The sequence below is a fragment of the Lycorma delicatula genome, chromosome 1 (assembly GCF_047948215.1).
Source record: "Lycorma delicatula isolate Av1 chromosome 1, ASM4794821v1, whole genome shotgun sequence".
Lineage (NCBI taxonomy): Eukaryota > Metazoa > Arthropoda > Insecta > Hemiptera > Fulgoridae > Lycorma > Lycorma delicatula.
Window position 1 is genome coordinate 275,512,293 of NC_134455.1, and position 21,144 is coordinate 275,533,436.

The window sequence follows — 21,144 nt, forward strand, 5'->3', positions numbered from 1 at the left end:
CGAAATTAATCTTATAATAATACTTTGATATATTTGGTTATTTCTACTTACTTGGTTTGCCAATAAAGCTTTCAAACCTTAGTTATATTATCTATTTATTCCTACTTGTTAATAATAAAATGGTTCTTGTAAGTAAAATCATAATCGTGTTATGATTTTACTAACTTAGTTTATCCATATTTTTGAGATAATGTAAAATGTTTTACATTTATTTTTTGTTATATTTTGTTCCTTATCTGTTTTATTTATTTGTTTGTTTAGATAATGAGGAATTAGAGGCATTGCTTCAGCTTAAACTAGATAAGGCGGAAGAAGTAGTTCTAGGAACAACAGCAAACGGTTTTGTTGTATGGGAAATTGCTGAAGAAAAGGTGACGGTATTACCGTTACCACACGGCGTAAGAAATATCTCAACCCGGATGCTTCAATCTAATTCTTGCATGCTGTCCGCTGCAAGAGATTATTGCGTTGCAGGAGTGAGGTAAAATCTTTGTACTAGTTTACCAAAGCTTGCAAACTACAAGATATATTTTACGTGAATAGTCAACCAAATACTTCAATAGTTATCCAAATGACTGAAAAAATAAAGAAGCAAATACTTTGTAGAGTTAAGTTGAGAAGTACTTTTAAGTACCATGAGTTTAAAAGTACTGTATCTACAGGGAACGTGATATAATATTGAACATATGAATATTATTAAGGGACATCACTAATCCCCTAGGAGAGAGAACTATCTTGTGAAAATTCCGGTCATCCCACTACAACCTCCTTTCTAATGGGTTTCATTGGAAGTCGTTTTATTAATTTTCAAACACTGATTATTGCAATTATCAGCTAGGTATCTGTCAGGTTGCCATTGATGCAACCATCTCATTAGAAATTTTCATCAGTGAATTCGCTTTAATTTCCCCCTTCAGCAAGGCTTCTTTAGATACCTTTCTTCCGACCTACAAAATCGGTAACCGTCACCCTCTCAATTGCTAGCTGTATCGTGGAAGTGGGAATCCCGCGCCTAACATAAATATCTCATCGAAGAATGTTTCTTTTACTTCCAATTAATCCAGTTCACTATTATAAGATTATAAGTAAAACTTCTTCATAGTCTTGTAATAACTGGTTACAAATTCATATCCAACAAAACTGGTGTGTTATTCAAAACAATAAAAGAAATTTCGCACTTTGCCCCAAGTTTCTTTATACCATCTAATATTATCTTTTTAATCATTTTATTTATGATACTAACATCTTTCCTCAGACGTCCATTGCATTTCAAGTAAACTATCAATTAACTCTGCATTAGACTTAAACTATGATTATGACTAAATCAGTAACACTTTCCTTAAATGACCACGGTATTCCAACGTAAGTTCTTCTCTAAACTAGCGCTTCTTAATACAACAAAACACTAGGTAACTTGACTACGTAAAACTTAATAATTAATCTTTTCCTACAAAAATTTCCTGATCCTCCCTTAAAGTAAAATACATCCACATAATGATGATTCCGGTCATACATTTAAATTCATACATTTCATCCTGATTCATCCTCTGAAGTAATACCTTACGGTGGTTCCGGAGGCTAATCAGGAAAAAGAAAGAAAAAAGCTAACTAGTCTCTAAAAGCGCTATGTCCTGCCAGAGATATTATAACTCATCAATTGTAACATACCCATCTTGCAAATTGCAAGTCCTGTCTCAATACGGAAAATACCAAACATGCAACCCCCGTCAGAAGATTCACTGCACTTAATCTGCCAAATCTCAAGCCCGTGGTCTTCAATTAAACATCTGAGTTAAACTGACCTTCCAATTTATATCTATAACGTAATTTAAGCTCGGAGGCATGATATCTATTGTTTTATTCTTTTTATTATAGAAACAGCCTCTCTAAAACAGTTTTGTAACCGCGGATTATTAGTAGAAGACGTCTGGCTTTCAACAAAGTGTCTCTGCAGCTTTCATATTGCATATGATGAGCCCGGGTAGCTGCTTAGTATAGCATTATTGAATGCAAAATTCGAAAAAAATAATTCGAAAACATCTTTATAATGGATACACAAGTATCCAAAATGACGTATGTCATTGTCCTGTCTTACGAAGATACATTTTAATTCCTGCATATTAAAATTAATATACTTTTATAACCAAGATATACTTATTCCAACCTCTAAAGCTTGGCAGATCATTATTGACTTCATGTGAGCGCTGTAAAAGATCGAGGATCCGTTATTCAGCAACTTCTTTCTGTTTACTCAAAGTGGACTGGTTACTCCCCTTGGGTATTTAACTGTCTGACCTTAACTATCTAATGAATTAAAATAGAACTGGACCGCGTGCTACGCGTTATCTACGGACTGCCTGTGCTCCTTGCGCAATCATGTAGGCTTGAGTCTCAGTTTTGAAGAAGAATTATAAAAAAGATTATGTTTATTTTCTAGTACATTTTTTAAAATTCGTCTTTATTCTTTTTGTCTGCAATCGTGACAAGGAAAATTTTGTAGATCGCATCTTTATTTAAAAAAAATCTTATGTTTAATATTGAAGAAACGTAAAAGGGGTAAAAGGAACTTTCTCTTCAAACAGGAAAGGAATCAAATCATCTAAATTCGTGCAATTGGCAAAATGTAAGACTAGAATACTTGTAGAAGAATCATACAGATTGAACTGAAAACTCTTCAGTTGTTTAGAATATGAAAATATGTTTAGATAAATGTTTGTTATTGTCTTACAATTTCAACTGATACTAAAGTGAATCTTTGTTTTCATGAGATACAATCTACACTACTTATTAATCAGTAACATTTGTAAAAGACGTGGAATATTTTAAAAGATTGTTTAGGTTCCAGAAATAAATTTGGAGATCTTCAGACATCCTAATTGACATGCGCAAAAGATCTAAATTTGGTAGTCAGGAAATGTTTCAATTTTTAAAAGTCATCAATTATTCCATGTATTATTGGTTAATGGTCAGGTTTAAAACTAGTTAATAAGTAACGCATTTACCAATAATGTGTTTTCACTTTTGAGTTTAAGACAAAAGTAATACGAAAAGATAAATTTACGAGGTCTGTAAGTAGAGTAATGAGACTAGTTTTTTTTTGGCAGCCAAAGTGGCAACACCGTAAAATTTCTAGTAAACATATCTTCCTTATCTTTCTAGTAAACTCTCTTATATGTACAGCTGATTTATATTAGGTATTAATATGCTTAGTCTACTGTTGCCACGTGAGACAACAAACTTTTCGTGAAACGAATTTTTGTTGTGCGTTACAAAAATGAGTGATACTAATTATGAGCAAAGTTGTGCAATCAAGTTTTGTGTTAAACTCTGCGAGAATGCTACGGAACCTTTTAAAAAATTGAAAAGGGCATATGGAGATGACGCTGTGTCATGAGCCCAAGTTTTTAGGTGTTTAAAGCATTTTCATATGGCCAGGAATCAGTTGCGGATGATCCACGCTCTAGAAGACCGTTAACGTCAAAGGTGACGAAAATGTTGTGCAAATCAGAGACTTGATATGGTATGACCGGCGATTAACTCGATTAACTGTCAGAATGACTGAAGAACAATTGAATTTAAACCATGAAACACTCCATCAAATTTTGACAAACGAATTGGACATAAAAAAATTTGTGCAAAATTGGTCCCAGAAAACTCACTGTTGAAAAGAAAAACAACAGGGTGGAAGTGTGCCGCGATCTTCTAGGACGAATTGAAACTAATCCTGATCTTCTAAAAAATATTATTACTGGTGATGAATTTTTGACATTTGAGTACGATCCAGAAACAAAACGCCAGAGCAAAAAATGGCGCACTTCAAATTCACCACGTCCCAAAAAGCAAAAATGAGCAAATTTAACCATGCTAATTTCTTTCTTCGATCGTAATGGCATTGTCCATAAGGAGTTTTCACCTACATGACAGACTGTAAATGAATGTGTTTACCGAGAAAAAAGTTGTCCGCGTGAGACCAGCCATCAAAGACACCTGGATGCTGCATCATGACAATGCACCTTGTCACATTGCACTCTCAATTAATAAGTTTTTGACAAAGAAAAACATTCCCGTATTTCCTCAACCACCTTATTCACCTGACTTGAGACTCGAATCCCTGCAACTTTTCCTGTTCCCGATTTTAAAAAAAAACCTCAAAGGACACCATTTTGGAACAGTAGAAAACATGTAAAAAAATTGAACCGACCATCTGAAGGATATTCCGGTTTCTGAGTTCCAACACTGGTATGAAGAGCGGGAAAACCGTAGAAATAATATATTTCAAGCCTATGAGTACCCATTTTAGGCAAATTACTGTTAATTATAAGTGATCTGTTATAAGTGATAAGTTATTACTGTTAATACATAAGTGAAAAGGGTAATTATTAAATTTATTTTTGATTCATTTTAATGCCAGAAAAGTATCATCCAAAAGTTAATTTTTGGATGTTGGGTAGTAATATGAAAGCATTTTTTTTTTAAAAGTCTAGCAGAAAGTTACTGAGTTGTGGAATTTTTTAAATCTGATTGAAATCGTGTTTAAATCTGATTACTCTTGAAATCGTATTTCACATTTTTAATAGATTAATCCGTGGAAAATTATTTTTGCTCTTCATCAAATGAGGTTTTTTTCTAACTTTTTTAGAATATCAGCCGAAAATGTTATTGTTATTCAAATACACAAATATAAGAATTCCAGAAAATAATTTAGTAAAAAAAGACATATATGAACTTAAAATGCCAGCATCATCAGCAGAAGAAGCTACAACATATAAATCTCAAAAATAGACCTTGAAAAGGGTCTCTCACGGAAAATAATCAATGATTTTTGAAGAATGACACTGAATTACAGAAAGAGATAATTTTGAGCATATATTAAATTTGTCATATTGCGCCGAAGCAAGGGATTCTAACAAGTTAAAAGCATATCAGAGGTACAGTCCAACAGCATGAAGTATTTCCATTGTGAATGCACAGCTGGATAGTGAGTAGTACCAGCAGCAGGAAAGGATACATTAACAGGAAAAGAGTTGTGAGAATAATGGAGCTCAGTGGGTAAATAATAATAATGGGCGTATAAAAAAGGTTGTTGTCCGCATTTCTTTACTGTGTTTCTTACATCAATATAAGAAAATTTTTTAAATAGTCGTAGATTCAGAAACGTCTATTTTTCGTCTGTTACTTTCCGTTAATTGTTAAGTAGGAAATTATGTGGAATTGTATCTACTTATGTTTATTTGAACGTTTTTCATGATACAAGTAAATATGAAAAATTGTTATTTAAAAATCTCATCCGTGCCCTTTTTTTAAATTATGGTCTCATCCGTGCCCTTTTTTTTAAATTATGGCTGGCAAATTTAGTATTTTGTAATAATTCTGTTATAATTTTTAATTATAAGATTTTAAGGGCATTATTATGGAAAAATGAAACTTCATTAATTAAAAGAGATTTTAAATCACAAAGTATGTTAAAAATTGTTAAGACTAACTCTATATTAAAATTTCATCAGAGACTTACAATCCAATCTGAAAAAAAATATTTTGTACCAGATTCTTTTTCTTCCACCAGTAAACATTTTTGTTTGTTAGGTAGATTTTTATTGCATATTATCTTACATTTTAATCATTTCCGTTAATCAAATGATACCTTATTTGTTGGAGTACATCTTATACTCAACAACGGTACACACAGCAGTTTTGAAAAAATGCAGCTACATTACAAATTGCTAGTTCTGCAAAAACCCCAAAACAATTTGAAAATAATTTTCAAACCTTTTAACTGAAAGAAACATTCCTACTAAATTTAAAAGTGCAAAATAAACTTACTTCACGGTTTGATTTATTTAATTTTTATTTTACAAATAAAGGCAGTTTAAAAGTGCAAGTCCAGTGTGTTTGTTCCCTTTGAGTTCAGTACTCGGTACATTTGATATCTGAAACTCTTAACGAGTTCAGATATTCAATAGTATTTAATGTAAACCATGTAGACTAGCTCTATTTGTGTTGCAGTTAGCCGTAGATGTTGTGGGTTGCATTATCAAATACATTATTTTTAGCAAAAAATAATGATAATAGTCAAGTTAAATGAACAGCAAAAAAAGATATGCAAAAAGAAGACAATATGAAGAAGACATCTGTTTTTTTATATACTATGTTTTGATTGTAGCCGTATATTTTCTTTAGTATTCTTATTACTTTTATATAGCTTTTATGTAGATTATCATTGTAGGGAAAATTGTCATCGTTTTATTGTCATTGTCTTATCACTCTCGTTTCATGGTCATTTCTACTGTTGCACTATTATATGTTATTTATAACGCATTCCATACCAAATTATAAAGACACTGAATACTGAACCTACGATAGCTTAATTAAATATATTGTTTGATACTGGTTTCATTATTATGATGAGAAGCATAAACCGAGAGAGTGCAAAAAATGTTTAAAGAGAGCAGTTTATGTGAGTGTTTACTCGTTCTATATCTTTTATAGTAAATACAGTTGTATACATGGTACTACCTGCATATGAAAATTGTCAGTCCGTTTGTAGAAAATATTTAAAGCAACTTGAAAAATGAGAACATGTGAAAAATGTTTTAAATTAGTTAATCGATCTTAGCTAACTAATCCTATCTGTAATATGCACTTTACAAATATTTATATTTTATAACTTAGATTAACAAAGATGACAGGACTAAATTTATTTAGGTTTTATCTCATTTTTAAGCCAATGTAAGTAATTTTATTTTCATTCTATGAATTTACATTAAGCACAGTTAAAAGATATTTAATAACTGTATTGATAGCAGTAGTATAGTAGATATCAAATATTTTTAATTAAAATTTTATCTATAAGTACTTAAATTTAACTTGTTTTTTAAATTAATTAATTTATTATGACCTTGGACATAATACTTAGGTAATATGACCCATTTCACAGCACCAGTCCGTGCTGTGAATCAAATCTAAGATCAGCTAACTAATCTAGACGTATCCGGAAAAAAATTACATTAATTAGCCGGCCACTTGTCAAAGTAATGGTTTGCCAAACCTATTTAAACAGTAGTTAACTATCTAGTGTTTAGTCTTGTTGGGAAAAATTTAGAGCAAATAAGGAAAGAATCCCAATGCTTAATGCCTTAGAGTAAAGAATTTAGTTTTAATTAAGTAACTTTAGATGTCCGCACTATCTTATTTTCTTCTTAACCCTGCACGAGGAATAGCATCATTATATAAGACTTACATATTTTCTATTTGCATTATACCTCTAAAAAATATTAATTAATTAAAAATTTAAAACACCATTCCAGTGTGATTTTTTTATTTTTATGCTCTTTATTTAATATTAGTCACTAACAATTATTCTTTGTTTGACTTAATAAATAATGTACAGAAATATTTCATTTAAAGGAAAAATTTGTACGTATGGACACTAGAGAAAGGATCGCTGGTTAAAGTGCTCGATGCTCATTTTGGACGGATTATTTCATTAGAGGCACTCACTGTTGCCAACTGGAATTCGGTTATCACCTCATCAATTGATCGTACTGTAAAAGTTTGGAATATAAATAATATTTTCGAACAAGTGCACGTTATTGATAGACATGAACTTCAAGTAGATTCTATAAGGTATATGAGTTTTTATTTGTTTTTAAGTAAATTAAATTATTTTAATCCACCGAATTGGTCGAGTGGTGAACTTGTCGTCGTAAATCAGCTGGTTTTGAAGTTGAGAGTTCTCAGGTTCAAATCCTAATGAAGGTAGTTGCTTTTATTCGGATTTCAATATTAGGTCGTAAATACCGGTTCTTTGGTGCTGGATTTCAATTAACTACACGTCTCAGGAATGGTCGGCCTGAGTTTGTTCAACATTATACATTTGTTGGTACAGTTACATTAGATTGATAAGTCGCTAATGTCTTCAATTTCTGATGCGACTAAAAAAAGATTTTATTTTGAATGCCATGAAGGTTTTTGGAGAGTACTAAACCTAACTGTTTATCTTTTGCTTTTGTTGAAATTAGTGATTATTTTAGATTTTAATTAATATTTTGCAACATCAGTAGCGTTTAGGTTGGATATCTGATCTACTATTTTTTTTTTCCTGTTTAGCCTCCGGGAATTACCGTTCAGGTATTACTTCAGAGAATGAATGAGGATGATATGTATGAGTGTAAATGAAGTTTAGTCTTATACAGTCTCAGTTCGACTGTTACTGAGATGAGTGGTTAATTGAAACCCAACCACCAAAGAACACCGGTATCCCCGATCTAATATTCAAATCCGTATAAAAGTAACTGCCTTTACTAGGACTTGAATGCTGGAACTCTCGACCTCCAAATCAGCTGATTTGGAAAGACGCATTCAACATTGACCAACCCGGTGGGTTACTTTCCTCTTTATACGTTCTATTCATAGCCAGTCAAATGTTACTTATGCGCATTAAAAATATTTTGCTTTGTAGTAAGTGCCAACCTTTTATCACTTCAGTGTTCATTTTCTAATCTTTCAAACTAGAAGTTAATGTAAAAGAATAAAAAGTATAGAAGATAATTGGAGTCTTTGTAACAGTTTTTTGAAAATGTATAATTCTTTTTGATAAATATTTTGTGTAAATTGTTGTTAAAATTGTAGTAAGCCCTTAATGCAACAATTAATTATAATTAATTGAATAATATTAATATTTAATGTAAAGAATAAACAATGATTAGCAGTTGAGGCAAATTCGTAAGCTGAGAACATTCAAGCACAGATTAGTTATTATTTTTATTACTCTGATCAAAATTACATATTGTAATAAAAATAATTGTAATTCATAGCATCATAATACCTTATCATTATTATTTTAAAATTTCAATTATTGGTTAATGATGTTTGTTAGTGTTGAATAAAATAAGTTGTTAAACGATAATCGATATTAAAGAAATTTCACTGCAGTCGTTTGTAATTAAATTATTAACAATTTTAAATCAGTAGAGATGAGTTTTAATCTATAGATATTGTAAATTTATTTTCTGAAGATGGTATACCCTATTCACAATTACTTTCATTTAAAACCTTTGTTCGGCATGACAGTTTTTATTCTCTTTTAGCATATGTCAGTCATCGGGAATAGCAGTGACTGTTACACGTGGAGCTGTAGGGGTATGGGATATGCAGATAGGACGGTTACTGAGCCAATTAGCTGATAGTCCATTAGGTGCTATAGTTACTCATGCTCTTATTACTTCAGATGGAAGGTAGGTAAATTTTAATAGACGTTTCTCTTATTTACTTAAGCAGTTAATATAAGCACAGTTCAGAAAATAAATTATGGAACTAAACAAATTAAACTAGTGACATTAGTAGAAATATTACATTTGTAATTATCTCTTATGTAGTTGTATATTATAAATAAATACACTATATTGAACGTAAGGCCACTTATTTACAAGGTAATGTAAAAAAAATATGTGATACTATAATTGTTAATTTGTAATTGAAATGTACATGTCAATTTATAATAGCGAGAAAAATATAAAAGACTAATGATGATCTGTTTTAAAACGACTAGGTTTTCGTTTAAACGTGAACCATGAATTAATGTTAAAATTTAAATGTTTTTCTAGATTTTTTTATATTTTTTTAGCTTATTAAGTCTATTTCAGGACAAAGTATTGTTTGAATTATGTAAAATACAAATAGGTCAATGCAACTGAAATATATGACTAGACTGGATGTTTGCAGCGGTTATCACTAAGTTAGAATAAAAATTACTCTACTTGGATGGTACTATAATTATATTGAAATACTGTAATAATTAAAATAAGGTGTTACATAAAAATGTCTGAAGAAATTACATTAAAATATTTTTTAATAAGGTTTTCGTTTTTAAATGTTACTTATTATAAAACTTAAATTTATTTGTTATTTTATTTGTATAATCAAAAGGAAAGTATTTTTATTTAATGCAATAATTTGAATGTAATTATTTCAAAGAAGCTAGCTCTGTTTCCATCCGTGACAATCCATAATTCACAAGTGTTTCGTGGAGGGTTCAAAAGAATTATGTGCATAAAGCCCTTTTCAGGATGATTGCGGCTTCATATTTGACGGATTGACGGATTTTATTTTTTACTACAAAAAATAAAAAAATAATATTTATGCCTCAAAGAAGTTAAACATGAATTTCTTTCTAAAATGTTAGAAGACTTAAATATATCACGATAATGCAAGAGACTAACAGTTTACATCGAAGGACCGCTTCAAGGTTTACCCTAGTCGCAAATTATTTCATCTAGACATAACATTATCTAGTTAATGTTATATGATGTTAAATGATAATTTTCATTTGAAATCTAACACTGCAAATGACAATAACCACTTAAGTTGGGACATCAGAGTGATGCTTAGAAGAGTTAACTTATGAAATATATATCATTCCATTCTGTATGAAAGCGGATTAAAGTCCAGACAACTGGAATTTCATATCAATCCATCAAAACTTAATTTGATAAACGAAAAAAGGGTATTTATATCTACAATTGAGAACCTAATTGAGGTATTATTTAGAAGAGATGGCGTTTGTTGAAATTACCATTAAATTTTTGTCAACAAACGCCAAGAACAACCACCATTGTATGATGAGACTGTTTAGTTAAATTTTACCTAAACCACAAAAAAGTATTCGAAAAAAATTTCAGCTGATCTAACGTAAGGAAGTTCCTAGCTCTTCTCCTTTTTAATCTACACAGCAAATATCATGCAACTTTTACTAAAATGAATGAAATTATATAACAGTAAAAAATCAGACGTTTTCTGAGGTTCAAGATAAAATTAGAATATTTCTTTAAAAAGTATTTACCGAACTTACTAAAAATAAAACCTTCAGTATGTTTACAAATTTTTGAAAAATGTTTTAATCTGCAAGACAGTCTTAACTTCATTTTATTTTAGTTAAACAAATGCGCATTTTCATCTCATAATTGTTTTATTTTAACCATCAGTTTGTCTAGAATTTTCTGACAGTTTGTTAGGAATACCTAAATTTTTTTGGTACGACTTGACAACTTTGGTCAGGAAAGCCACTATGATTCCTAGTAAGGAACCGCAATATCAAATTTCGATACGGAGTGATGAGAAAGAATGTTTCCCCAAAAATCTGCCTACAACCAAGAGACTCACTAGAGATTTATTATCTTCTTACTCTCAAGAGCGCTCTGAACGTGGATATATTGATTAATAATAGCTTAGGGGAAATGCGACATTTTTTATAAATAAAGGTGTGACTTTTTTTTATTTACGTGATTTGCGACTTTTTAATCAACTGGGAACCATATCTCCAAACTTTCATCGTTAGCACTTGTGATAATTTCTTTAATGAAATAATGAGGCCAAAGCATGACCAAGTAAACTTGACTGAGATGCTTAAGCAGAAAATTTTATATGCATCTCTTAACATGCAAAATTAATTACACTTCACCTCATTTAAAGTTATGTAATTAATTTCAAGAGAAATTTAATAAAATAAGACAATACCTAACCGACTAGTATATAAAATCAACTTGATTTCTAAGCATAATTAAGATTCATTTTGATGCGGACGTTAGAATTTATGAAGTATTTTAATGATCAAACGTTATTAAATTCAGTAGGAAGATTCTCGTGTTTGTCTTCGTAATTTATTTCTCGAAGCGACTCCAGAATATTAAGTTCTTTGTCACGTCCAGCAAAAAGGCAATAACAACTAAATGCAAAATAACAGAATATTACTTTGTTCTATTGATTACTATTCTAAATAAATGTAAAATCAAATGCCTTCAAGGCATTTAAACATTTTTGTATCTTTTTTGAGAAATAGTGACACATAAATTAATTAGTACATTATACGCTACATCAGTATTAATTTATAAAAATCGCTAATTCTGTTAAGTGGTGTGTAAGTTAGGAAAATCGCCTATTTTGTCTTACATAAAGCAAATTTGGAATTAAATTTGCATATTAATTGTATAAGAGAAACGCAGTATTCATAATTCATAGTATTAAGTGTTAATTCTAGAGTTCACTGAAAATTCCATGCTCAAGCTTCGAAGCTTATTTGAATAATTAATCATCCAAAAAAAAAAATTATATTTCCTTTAACAGTAATTTGTAGCTCAAGTTTTATTGCATTGATGTTTAATACTTATATTTGCATATTATGTAAGTAAACAATCGTCATAGATATTTGTAAAGTCGTTGTAAGAATAAAATTATGACAGTAAGAACCGATCAGGAACTTCCAACTTGAACACTTCCCAAAGGAGAAGATACTCTAATCAGCAAAAATATTTTTTTAATAAAAGGTAAAATGTTGTTTAAATGAAATTGTTCTAAGATTCTCGTAATGTGAAAATTTTTTATTAAAGATAGCACCATGTGGTCTTCGAAGACGTGTACAAAATTCACCACATACTATCACCGAGGTCATTCGGATGGCCATGATTTCAACTCCCATATTTTTAAAAGTTTTACTAGAAATTCATGAATAAGGAAGTCCTATCGCATTAGGTACATAAGTCCTATTGAGAGCGGCAATAGTAATTTCAAGCTGCATGTAGTTTTCTTTCAGTTTTGTACAGGATTGTAGTGCTCTACTAGCTTTAACCCCTTTGTAGCATCTTAGAAGCAATATGATTTACTTCGATTTTTTAGGAATTATGGTGCTGTTAGCAATGCTGATTTTAACAATGGCCGAAGCTGTTTTCCGCTGTCTCCGCTGTTTTCTGTCCGTATTTAAAAAAAATAATTTTAGAAGTGTGTTGCTCATAGGCCAACTATCAATAAGCAACCTAGTTAAGACAATATGTAAGAAATGTATATTAAGATATGGCAACATCAACAATAAGAAACATTTTTACTAAAATTCTATCGTTCATAAATCAGTAGAAAAAGTAAAAGCTAATTCAAAAAGAGTAATTAAAAAAATCCCATACACTGTAATTATATTTCTATTAAAATATACTTTTTATAGAAAGTTTTTCCTGATATTTATTAACGATTTACCTTACTATGTTAATAAACCTGAATGTTTATTGTTCGCTGATGACGTGGAATTTATAGACCTGTTAATTTTTAAGACGATTGTTATTTCTAATTGATATTAGTAATGTAGACGCGCGGAGTTTAATTATTTACAGTATAATACAGGTAATTTTAAGTATTAGTTTTCACTCGTAAACCACAATATAATAATTTCAGATATATGGTAAATTTAATAACTTGAAGTAGCGCCTCAGAGATAAAATATTTCGACGTATTGGTTCTTACCTATCTTACGTACGTCAAATATGTATCAAGTAATAAGGCCTATAGATATCTTGATTTTGTGATAAGGAATACGTAAATGTTCTGCAGTCAATATCATGACTGCAGACCAGAACAGAACTGCAGAACTCAGAACTGCAGTCATTATCCTAACTAGTCAGGAGCACACTAAAGTACAGGATAGTCATGGAGTCTTTATCAACAGAAATGTATTCGTAAATTTGAAATTATTCAAAAAAATGTTTAAGATATCTCTACAAAACGTTTGACTTACCCTGTCCTTTGGGTTATTTAACAGAGCCTTGAGAAATGTATTCCCTATCATTTAGCTGCCAATTCTGTTTGACGATATTTATAACATTTATAAAAAATTGAACGTCCCTGCGATAAATAATCTAATAACATTTTAAGTCCATATTAATTTCGTATATCTAGATCAAGAACGGTTTATTTTAATAATTCCTATTTTATGCGTACCTTCCCCATTTTGTTGAAATAAAAGAAGTCTTAGACCATTTGTAAATAAATAACTCGATATTTATAAACGATTGTTGTAATGTTCTCCCAAGACATGTATAGGTGGATTACATAGACCGATTTTTTTTAAATTTTATTTTTACTTTTTCTTTGTAGTTTTTTTTTAATAATTTTAACGTAAAAACTTAACATTTTTTTGGAATTTTCTATAAACCACTACTGATGTGCACATAAAATAAATAAGTAATTTATAATATTTTAATAGTTTAAGAAATACAAGCTAGCTTAACGTATCAGATTATTATTCTTAGTATTCAATAATCAAAATCATCTACACGCTTAAGTAAATTCAGTTCTAGGTGGTTTGGGTCCAGATTTCCTACTTTACTGATAATCAATAATTTTAAAGTGGTACTTACTGTTGATAGAAGGCATTCTGTTTAAATTAAAAATCAGTTAAGTAATGCTTTTATTATAAATTTTATTTTTACTAATCAGTTGGCATAAAACTATACTTATTATTTAGATATAGCGTTAAAAACCAACTTAAATTTAAAAGTTTTCGTAATATAATAAACACAAATTCTTAATTCTAGCCTTAATTACAAGTTAAATGTTAACTTTTAGGTTTTTTAATAAAAAAAAAAAAATTAGTATTTTTTCTTTAGCAAATAATCTTATCATTTTCAAAAGCAACTCTATTAATATGACGTAATTAGAGTGCTCATGGTTTCGCAAGATGTGTAGACCCTACACAAAGATTAGGTTTAAATTTTTTGCTTTATAATAAATTCCTATAGTTTTAATTAAACAGATGATTATCATAAAATTCAGGACGTTAGATAATAATTTATTAAAAATATACATTTCAACTGAAAATCTGAATAATAAATTATTTTCTATATGTTAAACCAATAGATGAGTTTAAACATATAAAATTAAAAGTCATCAGGTACTACAAATACTAAATTAAATTAATTATAAATATAACCTAAACTCATTCGACTAAAAATTAAAATACATAGATAGTAAGTAGAGTATTTAATTTAAACTAAATTTATAAAAGTGAGTTTCTTACGTGGGAAATATATGACATTACAGGTTTATTATCTCCGCTGAGTCGGGAAATATATTAGTCTGGAATCGTCTTACAGAGCAAGTAATAAGCAAAAATGAACAGCCAGGTATCAAACAGCTTTGCTTTTTGGAGGAAAATAGTATTACACCACGAATACTAGGAATTTCAAGACCTGCTGGTTCTGATGGACAGAGAAATGTCACTGCTACTGGAGTCGTTAGGACCGTACCAGGTTAGTGTTCAAATATTTAATAATAAAATCTAGTTTTATTTTAGACTTTTTGACTGTTTAATATACATAAAATATTTCACAGTAGAAATGAATAAATAAATTAATTATGAACAAAAAAATATATTTAAAATTTGCTCCCAAAAAAAATCCAGTTAATTATTAGCGAATTTATTAAATTCTTACAGTTTATTTTAAATTAGTTCATTCTTTAAAAAAATCGGTTAAATGTATTTAAAAGTTGCTCGATTAGTGTTTACCTGTGATTCTTTTCCAATAAATGCAATAAAGAATACGTATTAATTATAATAATATTTTTTTTAAATTTTAATATCAAAATGTTGTATTGCAGATCAATCGCATAGAGCTGTTAAAAAGTAAATTATTTGTGCTACAAGAAATTTTATTTGATTTTTATAATTAATGTTTTTTTTAATAATTAAATGCTGCTTTTTATAATTACCTATGATACAGTGATCCTGAACCATTCATTAATATATTTTATTGGCTTTTAGGACAGAAAAAACAGTAAAAGCTGCATTGATGTATGTATACAATTATTTATAATTTTTTTACAGCAGATATAAAAAAGAAGCTCCTTGAGCATTTATATATCTTTATGCTTGATCAATCATATCAAGGTACATATTTAGTAAAATCTAAAATCTGAATAGCTATAGTTATGTTATTTCTCATTTTATACTAATGGTGGATGTTTGGGTCACTTCTGAAACGTAGAAAGATTATTTGTGTGTTTCCTTAATGTAATCTGTACACACATCAGCTGAAACAATAGCAGGTCCATGATGCAGATCAGTCGCATTAATTCGTAGGATTATAATTCTCCTTCGAATGTTCTGTAGCACTATATATTTTTCCTGTAGTGGATAGAGGAAACAGACCATAATCTACTACACAGATTTCACTGTGACCCGTTAAGAAATAGGAAATAAATTGAGACTGGACCCTTTTAAATTAATTATGTTGTATTTAAAGTAAAACATATTTCGGATATTATATAACAACTATGTACAAAAATAAACGAAAAATATTTAAGTAAATAAGAAATTGTTTTGGGTCTCATGGGTTATATGACCACCACTATAAATATCTGTCCATGTTCGGTTATGAGAAAACCAAATATATATGAATATATTTATTATAAGACACACAAAACTTAACCTACGCTCGCTAGTCAAGGTTAGCGAGCGAAGCGAGCGTAGGTTAAGTTTGGTTAGATTATATTTAAACTTTTAAATTTATTTATTATATAAATTTATATACGAGTATATACATTTATTTGGTTATCTCATAACCGAACATGGGTAGATATTTATTGGATATTTATAGTGGTGGTCCTATATCTTATGAGACCCATTGTTTTAAGTGCCGGTAGCATTAAAAAGTAAAATAAATAAACGGTCAAAACCTAGAAATTTTTGAACGGTAGCAAACGGATCAATAAAAATGTTATAACTGATTTTTTTATATTGAGGTAGTTTTAATCGCAGTATTTAATTTTGTTTACAATCATAATTAAAATATTTTAATTGCTTCCATGACAGGAGAAATGACAACTAAAACTATTTACGTGACAGCTAAAAATATAGGTGAAAAAATGTTTAATATCGATAGGCTTCTTAAAATCTCATTTCTGTATCATATATTAATGTATTATATTTTTATGTAGTAAATTTGTTTAATAAAAATATTTCTGTTTAGCGTTTTATAGTTAAAATTACCAAGTATGTTACTCGTTAGTTTTTTCTCTAGACTTTATAAAGTACTTCAGTTAAAAAAAAATCAATACATGTATTTACCTTCCATTTTAAAGTATACCGGCATTTGTCGTTAATTATTGGAAATTCAGCTATTATAAACTTACTGTTTAGTCAAGAAAGATAAACAAAGGACCGATAGCATTAAATTATAAATATTAGGGTGAACATCGATCTGTCATCCTTTCTCACGAAAGAGTAAGATTTGACTGCTGCGAAAATCCAAACAACTTAATAATGATTTTATTTGTCAAATCATGTAATGCAATGATGAGTTTCATTAAACAACACGTTTTGATCTGAAACAATAAAAACAAAATGCTAAATAAAAGAAGCAAAAAAAAGTACAAATAAGTAAATAAAATAAAACATCACCGAATCCGAGATATTATAGACTCATAATTAATGTAAAAAAAAAAACTAATTATGAAGTTGTCGGAAAGGTAAAAATTATCGGCTAGCGCATCAAAACATTTCTTTTCAATATAATAGCAGATTTTATCGATAAACATTAATACACTAAAAAAAACTATTGTTTTACACAATAAAATTGATAAAAATTTAACAAATGCTCGTATTAAGAGTTAACAGTATTTAGTAAATCAGTTACGACTAAATTACATTAAACTAGTTAACTAATTAACAGTCAGTAACTGAAATTTATGCCCAAGAATGAATAGTACGGCTTAAGAAAGTTACTTAAAAAAAAAAATACTTTTACTGTTAGGTATGGAATTAAGTAAAAAAAATATAGATGATAATTGTCCAGTACAAGAAGAAATAATTTCAAAGAAGTCTCTAAAATAGCGTAATTAATTAATTTTAAAATGAATTATTATTTATTTAAATATATTGCTAATATAAATAAAGAAATTTCTATATTACTTTCAGATGGAATAAAATTGTTTTCCTTTGAATACCCAGTGAAAGCAGCCGCTGGTTTGGGGTTTAAAAAAGCCGTAATAACCTGCGATTGTCAGAATATTGTTGTTCTAGCGGCAGATAAAGGTCATCGTGAGGCTGTGCACGTTTTCAATGCAAAGACTGGCGCTTTAATATCGAAAATTCCGATAAAGATATCTGGAGTAAAGGTATGTCAACACAATCCTAAACAGCTGACTACAGTATAATAACAAATACGAGTAATCAAGATTTTCAAATTGTCTAAAGCCACAGAATTTTAAAATTTTTATTTATTTTGTAATTAATTTCAGAAATTTTTTTATACTCTATCGGTACTTTTTTCAGCTACTGAAGGATACTTGAAATTATTTTATGATTTCTATCAATGTTTTTTTTATTTTTGTGTTGAAAAAATAAAACGTACGGTTGCAATTATCCGTAGAATGTACGGAAGAGTACATTCTGTACTCTTTTTCTCTAAAAAGAAGTACTCTTCCGAAAGGAAAAGTACTTGTAACGAATACGGAAGAGTAACTTGTTTTACAAATTTTTTACTATGAAGTAAATGTTTAATATGATAGAACGCTTACTTCTGCCTGCAATAGATCCTGCTTGTAGTTTACAAAAGTATTGGGAAAATAGTTTTTATTTGGTATATCTCACTGCTTGAAAGTGGAAATTTGGTCTTGCCTTTTTCTATATAATGTTTCTAAAAGTAAAAAAAAAAAAATCATAATCCTGACTTACATCCAGTTCACATTACGCACAGAAGCGCTGGTAAATTAATTTATACTTACTCATATAAATTAAAGAAAAATCTGTCGTGAGACAAGACCAGAGGTGATGGAAAAATACCTTAAGACCTGACTAAAAACCTAAGCAAATTTGAAAATAGCTCAGAGTTTAAATTGAAACTAACGTCGTACATTTTCTGACTCAAATATTAAAATAATCATGTTATATAAATTTTGCTGATCGTGTTTCAAAGTTAACTGAACGTGATGACGATAATTTTTAGCAAAAATTAAATTACACATTTTCTTTCTAGATTAACAAAAATATATAATTTCGATGAGGCTGTGTTTAAGAAATAATTTTTTGTAGTGCCTACTGTGTGGAATTCATGCAATAGAATATTTTACGAACTAAGAATACTCTACTACGTGATCCAATATTTTCATCTGAATAGGGCATCGAAGCAAGAGATCCTGTCTATAGCCAAAATATAATGTCAGCTTTTAATAAACGTTATAACAAAATTTCTTTCACGGGGTCATTATATCGAAGAAGTGCTCGATCAAATTTAAAAAAAAAAAAGACTTTTTATCGTATCCCGACCAAGTTCAATAAATTACAGCCTTTTAAGCAAAACTATTGAAACCTTTAGCTTGCAAGGTTTATTATCGTTTATTGTTTTGGAAATCCACATATAGGACAAAAGTGAAACATTTTGTATTAACTAAGAAAGTATTTGAAATATAATTAGTGAGAAAGTTAATAAAAATGATATTTAAAAAAAATGATTAAAAGTGAAATAATACACAGGAGTATTAAATAATTTTTATTTAATTTCATTCTTGTATGAGTCAGAGAAACCAAAACCATTCAATGTATAAAATTGTTACTACCTAAAAATTCGTAGATATATAATATCAATTACTGAGAACAAAATTGAAGTTTTTAAAGTAACCAATTATGATGGCTTGATAGTAATTTATTATAAATTAATAATAGGTTCAAATATCATTATTAAAACAATGCTTTTACAATTAATTTTACCAATCAAACAGAAGTACTTCGAACATTGAAATTTATAAAATTTAAAAATCGGAAGAATTTTCAAGATTCAAAAACTTCAAACTTTTCTCCTTCTAAATTCTTTACTTTCCATAGTTCATTACCATAATACGTACTTTATTCTCTAAGGTAAAGATGTTTTTTATGCATTATTATAATTTCAAGGTATTAACAACTACTGCTAAGCATTATTTTAAGTCAATATTTTAACAAATCTTATTTCTTACGCGAAAACTGTCCATAATAATCTAAATAATTTTTTATATTTATTTATTTATTATTTTTTTTTACTACCACCTAGATCTATCTAATCACTTATCACTGACGTCAAGTAATGCATAATGTTGTAACTTATTTATAACAATAGCAATTATATAAAAAATAACTCAAAAAAACTTAGTCATTAACATAATTTTGTAATTACTTTCATACAAAGTTCTATTAGGTTTCGTATTTGTTGCACGAGAAATTCTATATTGCATGTTAGCATACCTACTTATCCTCAGAAATATTTTGGACGTCATGACTTACAACCGCATCATAAGTTCTTGGACGAGTAGAGGAATTCGTATCTGGATCTCTGCTAGTTTTCCTATTTAATGATGGGAAGATTGCATTATCCAAGTTGAAGTAGGTAGCCTGCCTATTTTGGTTTCCAATAGGAGTAGTTATTTTCCTAGTCGATGTAAACCTTTACCTCAGTTTTCTCGCCATAATTTCTTTGTAAACCATACGTCCCCGATTGTTTGCCGGATGGTTACACTGGCATAGTGTGCAAATAGCTGGTGTGTTCCTGTCACTAGTGCCATCAGTAATCCTATGTTTTTCGTCGCATTTCACATACCTATAAGGCAGAATACAGTTTTCTCGTATGACTGACCTGTTGACAGTGCACACACTGCACAAGCCCTGGAGATCATTTGGGCGGTTCAATGACGACAACCCCAAAATTGGAGGTATATTTTAAGCCAAACACCTCCTTGTTGTTATTTTTTGACTCAAAATTAACAAAAAAATTCTGTAATAGCTCTTTTGTAATTTGGTGCCTCGCGTTGACTATGAGGTGGACTGCATGACCGTGACGTTCAAGTTCTCCACTGATAAGCTCAAGGAAGAGATGAATATAGTTCCTTACTACGATGTGAAAGGCTCTTTCATCCTTCTGGTGAAGGTGTGACCGAACATTTAGGGTTCCCTCACCAAGTCAATTCATTTTTTGTAGGTTGCCATCTCCTTTAAAACAATGCGTAGTTGTAAGACTGAATACTCTGATATTGTAGTTGCGTTTATCAACCACTGTTTCGATCAGTCAGTATAGCCTCATAACATCATTGATGTTACAAGGCTATAGGTAGTGGCTTAATTGTGTCCTTCCGATCAGTTGAATGAAAATAGTACAGGACAAACTATAGTACGAAAATAAACAACAAATAGAATTTAGGGGTAAGGCCAAGTGAAGGAAGAATAGACAAATTTTAAAATTTCAGATATTTGTGTACTGGTGACAGAGGACTGGAAGAGAGCAATGAAAATAAAAACAAGTATAACGATGGCAAAGGTATTCTTCTCTAAGTAGAGGGAATTACTATTTAGTAAATATCTGG

The 21,144-nt window shown here is 29.5% G+C and overlaps 1 protein-coding gene across 1 annotated transcript in view; it reads left to right on the forward strand.

Moving 5' to 3' along the window:
* Positions 1-21,144, forward strand: part of LOC142332106 (NACHT and WD repeat domain-containing protein 2) — a 224,458-nt gene that overhangs the window by 184,104 nt on the left and 19,210 nt on the right. The window contains exons 22-26 of the mRNA XM_075378333.1: positions 262-481; positions 7,405-7,623; positions 9,087-9,233; positions 14,857-15,065; positions 17,732-17,931. Of these exons, the coding sequence (XP_075234448.1) occupies positions 262-481; positions 7,405-7,623; positions 9,087-9,233; positions 14,857-15,065; positions 17,732-17,931 (995 nt within the window). The remainder of the gene's footprint in view (positions 1-261; positions 482-7,404; positions 7,624-9,086; positions 9,234-14,856; positions 15,066-17,731; positions 17,932-21,144) is intronic.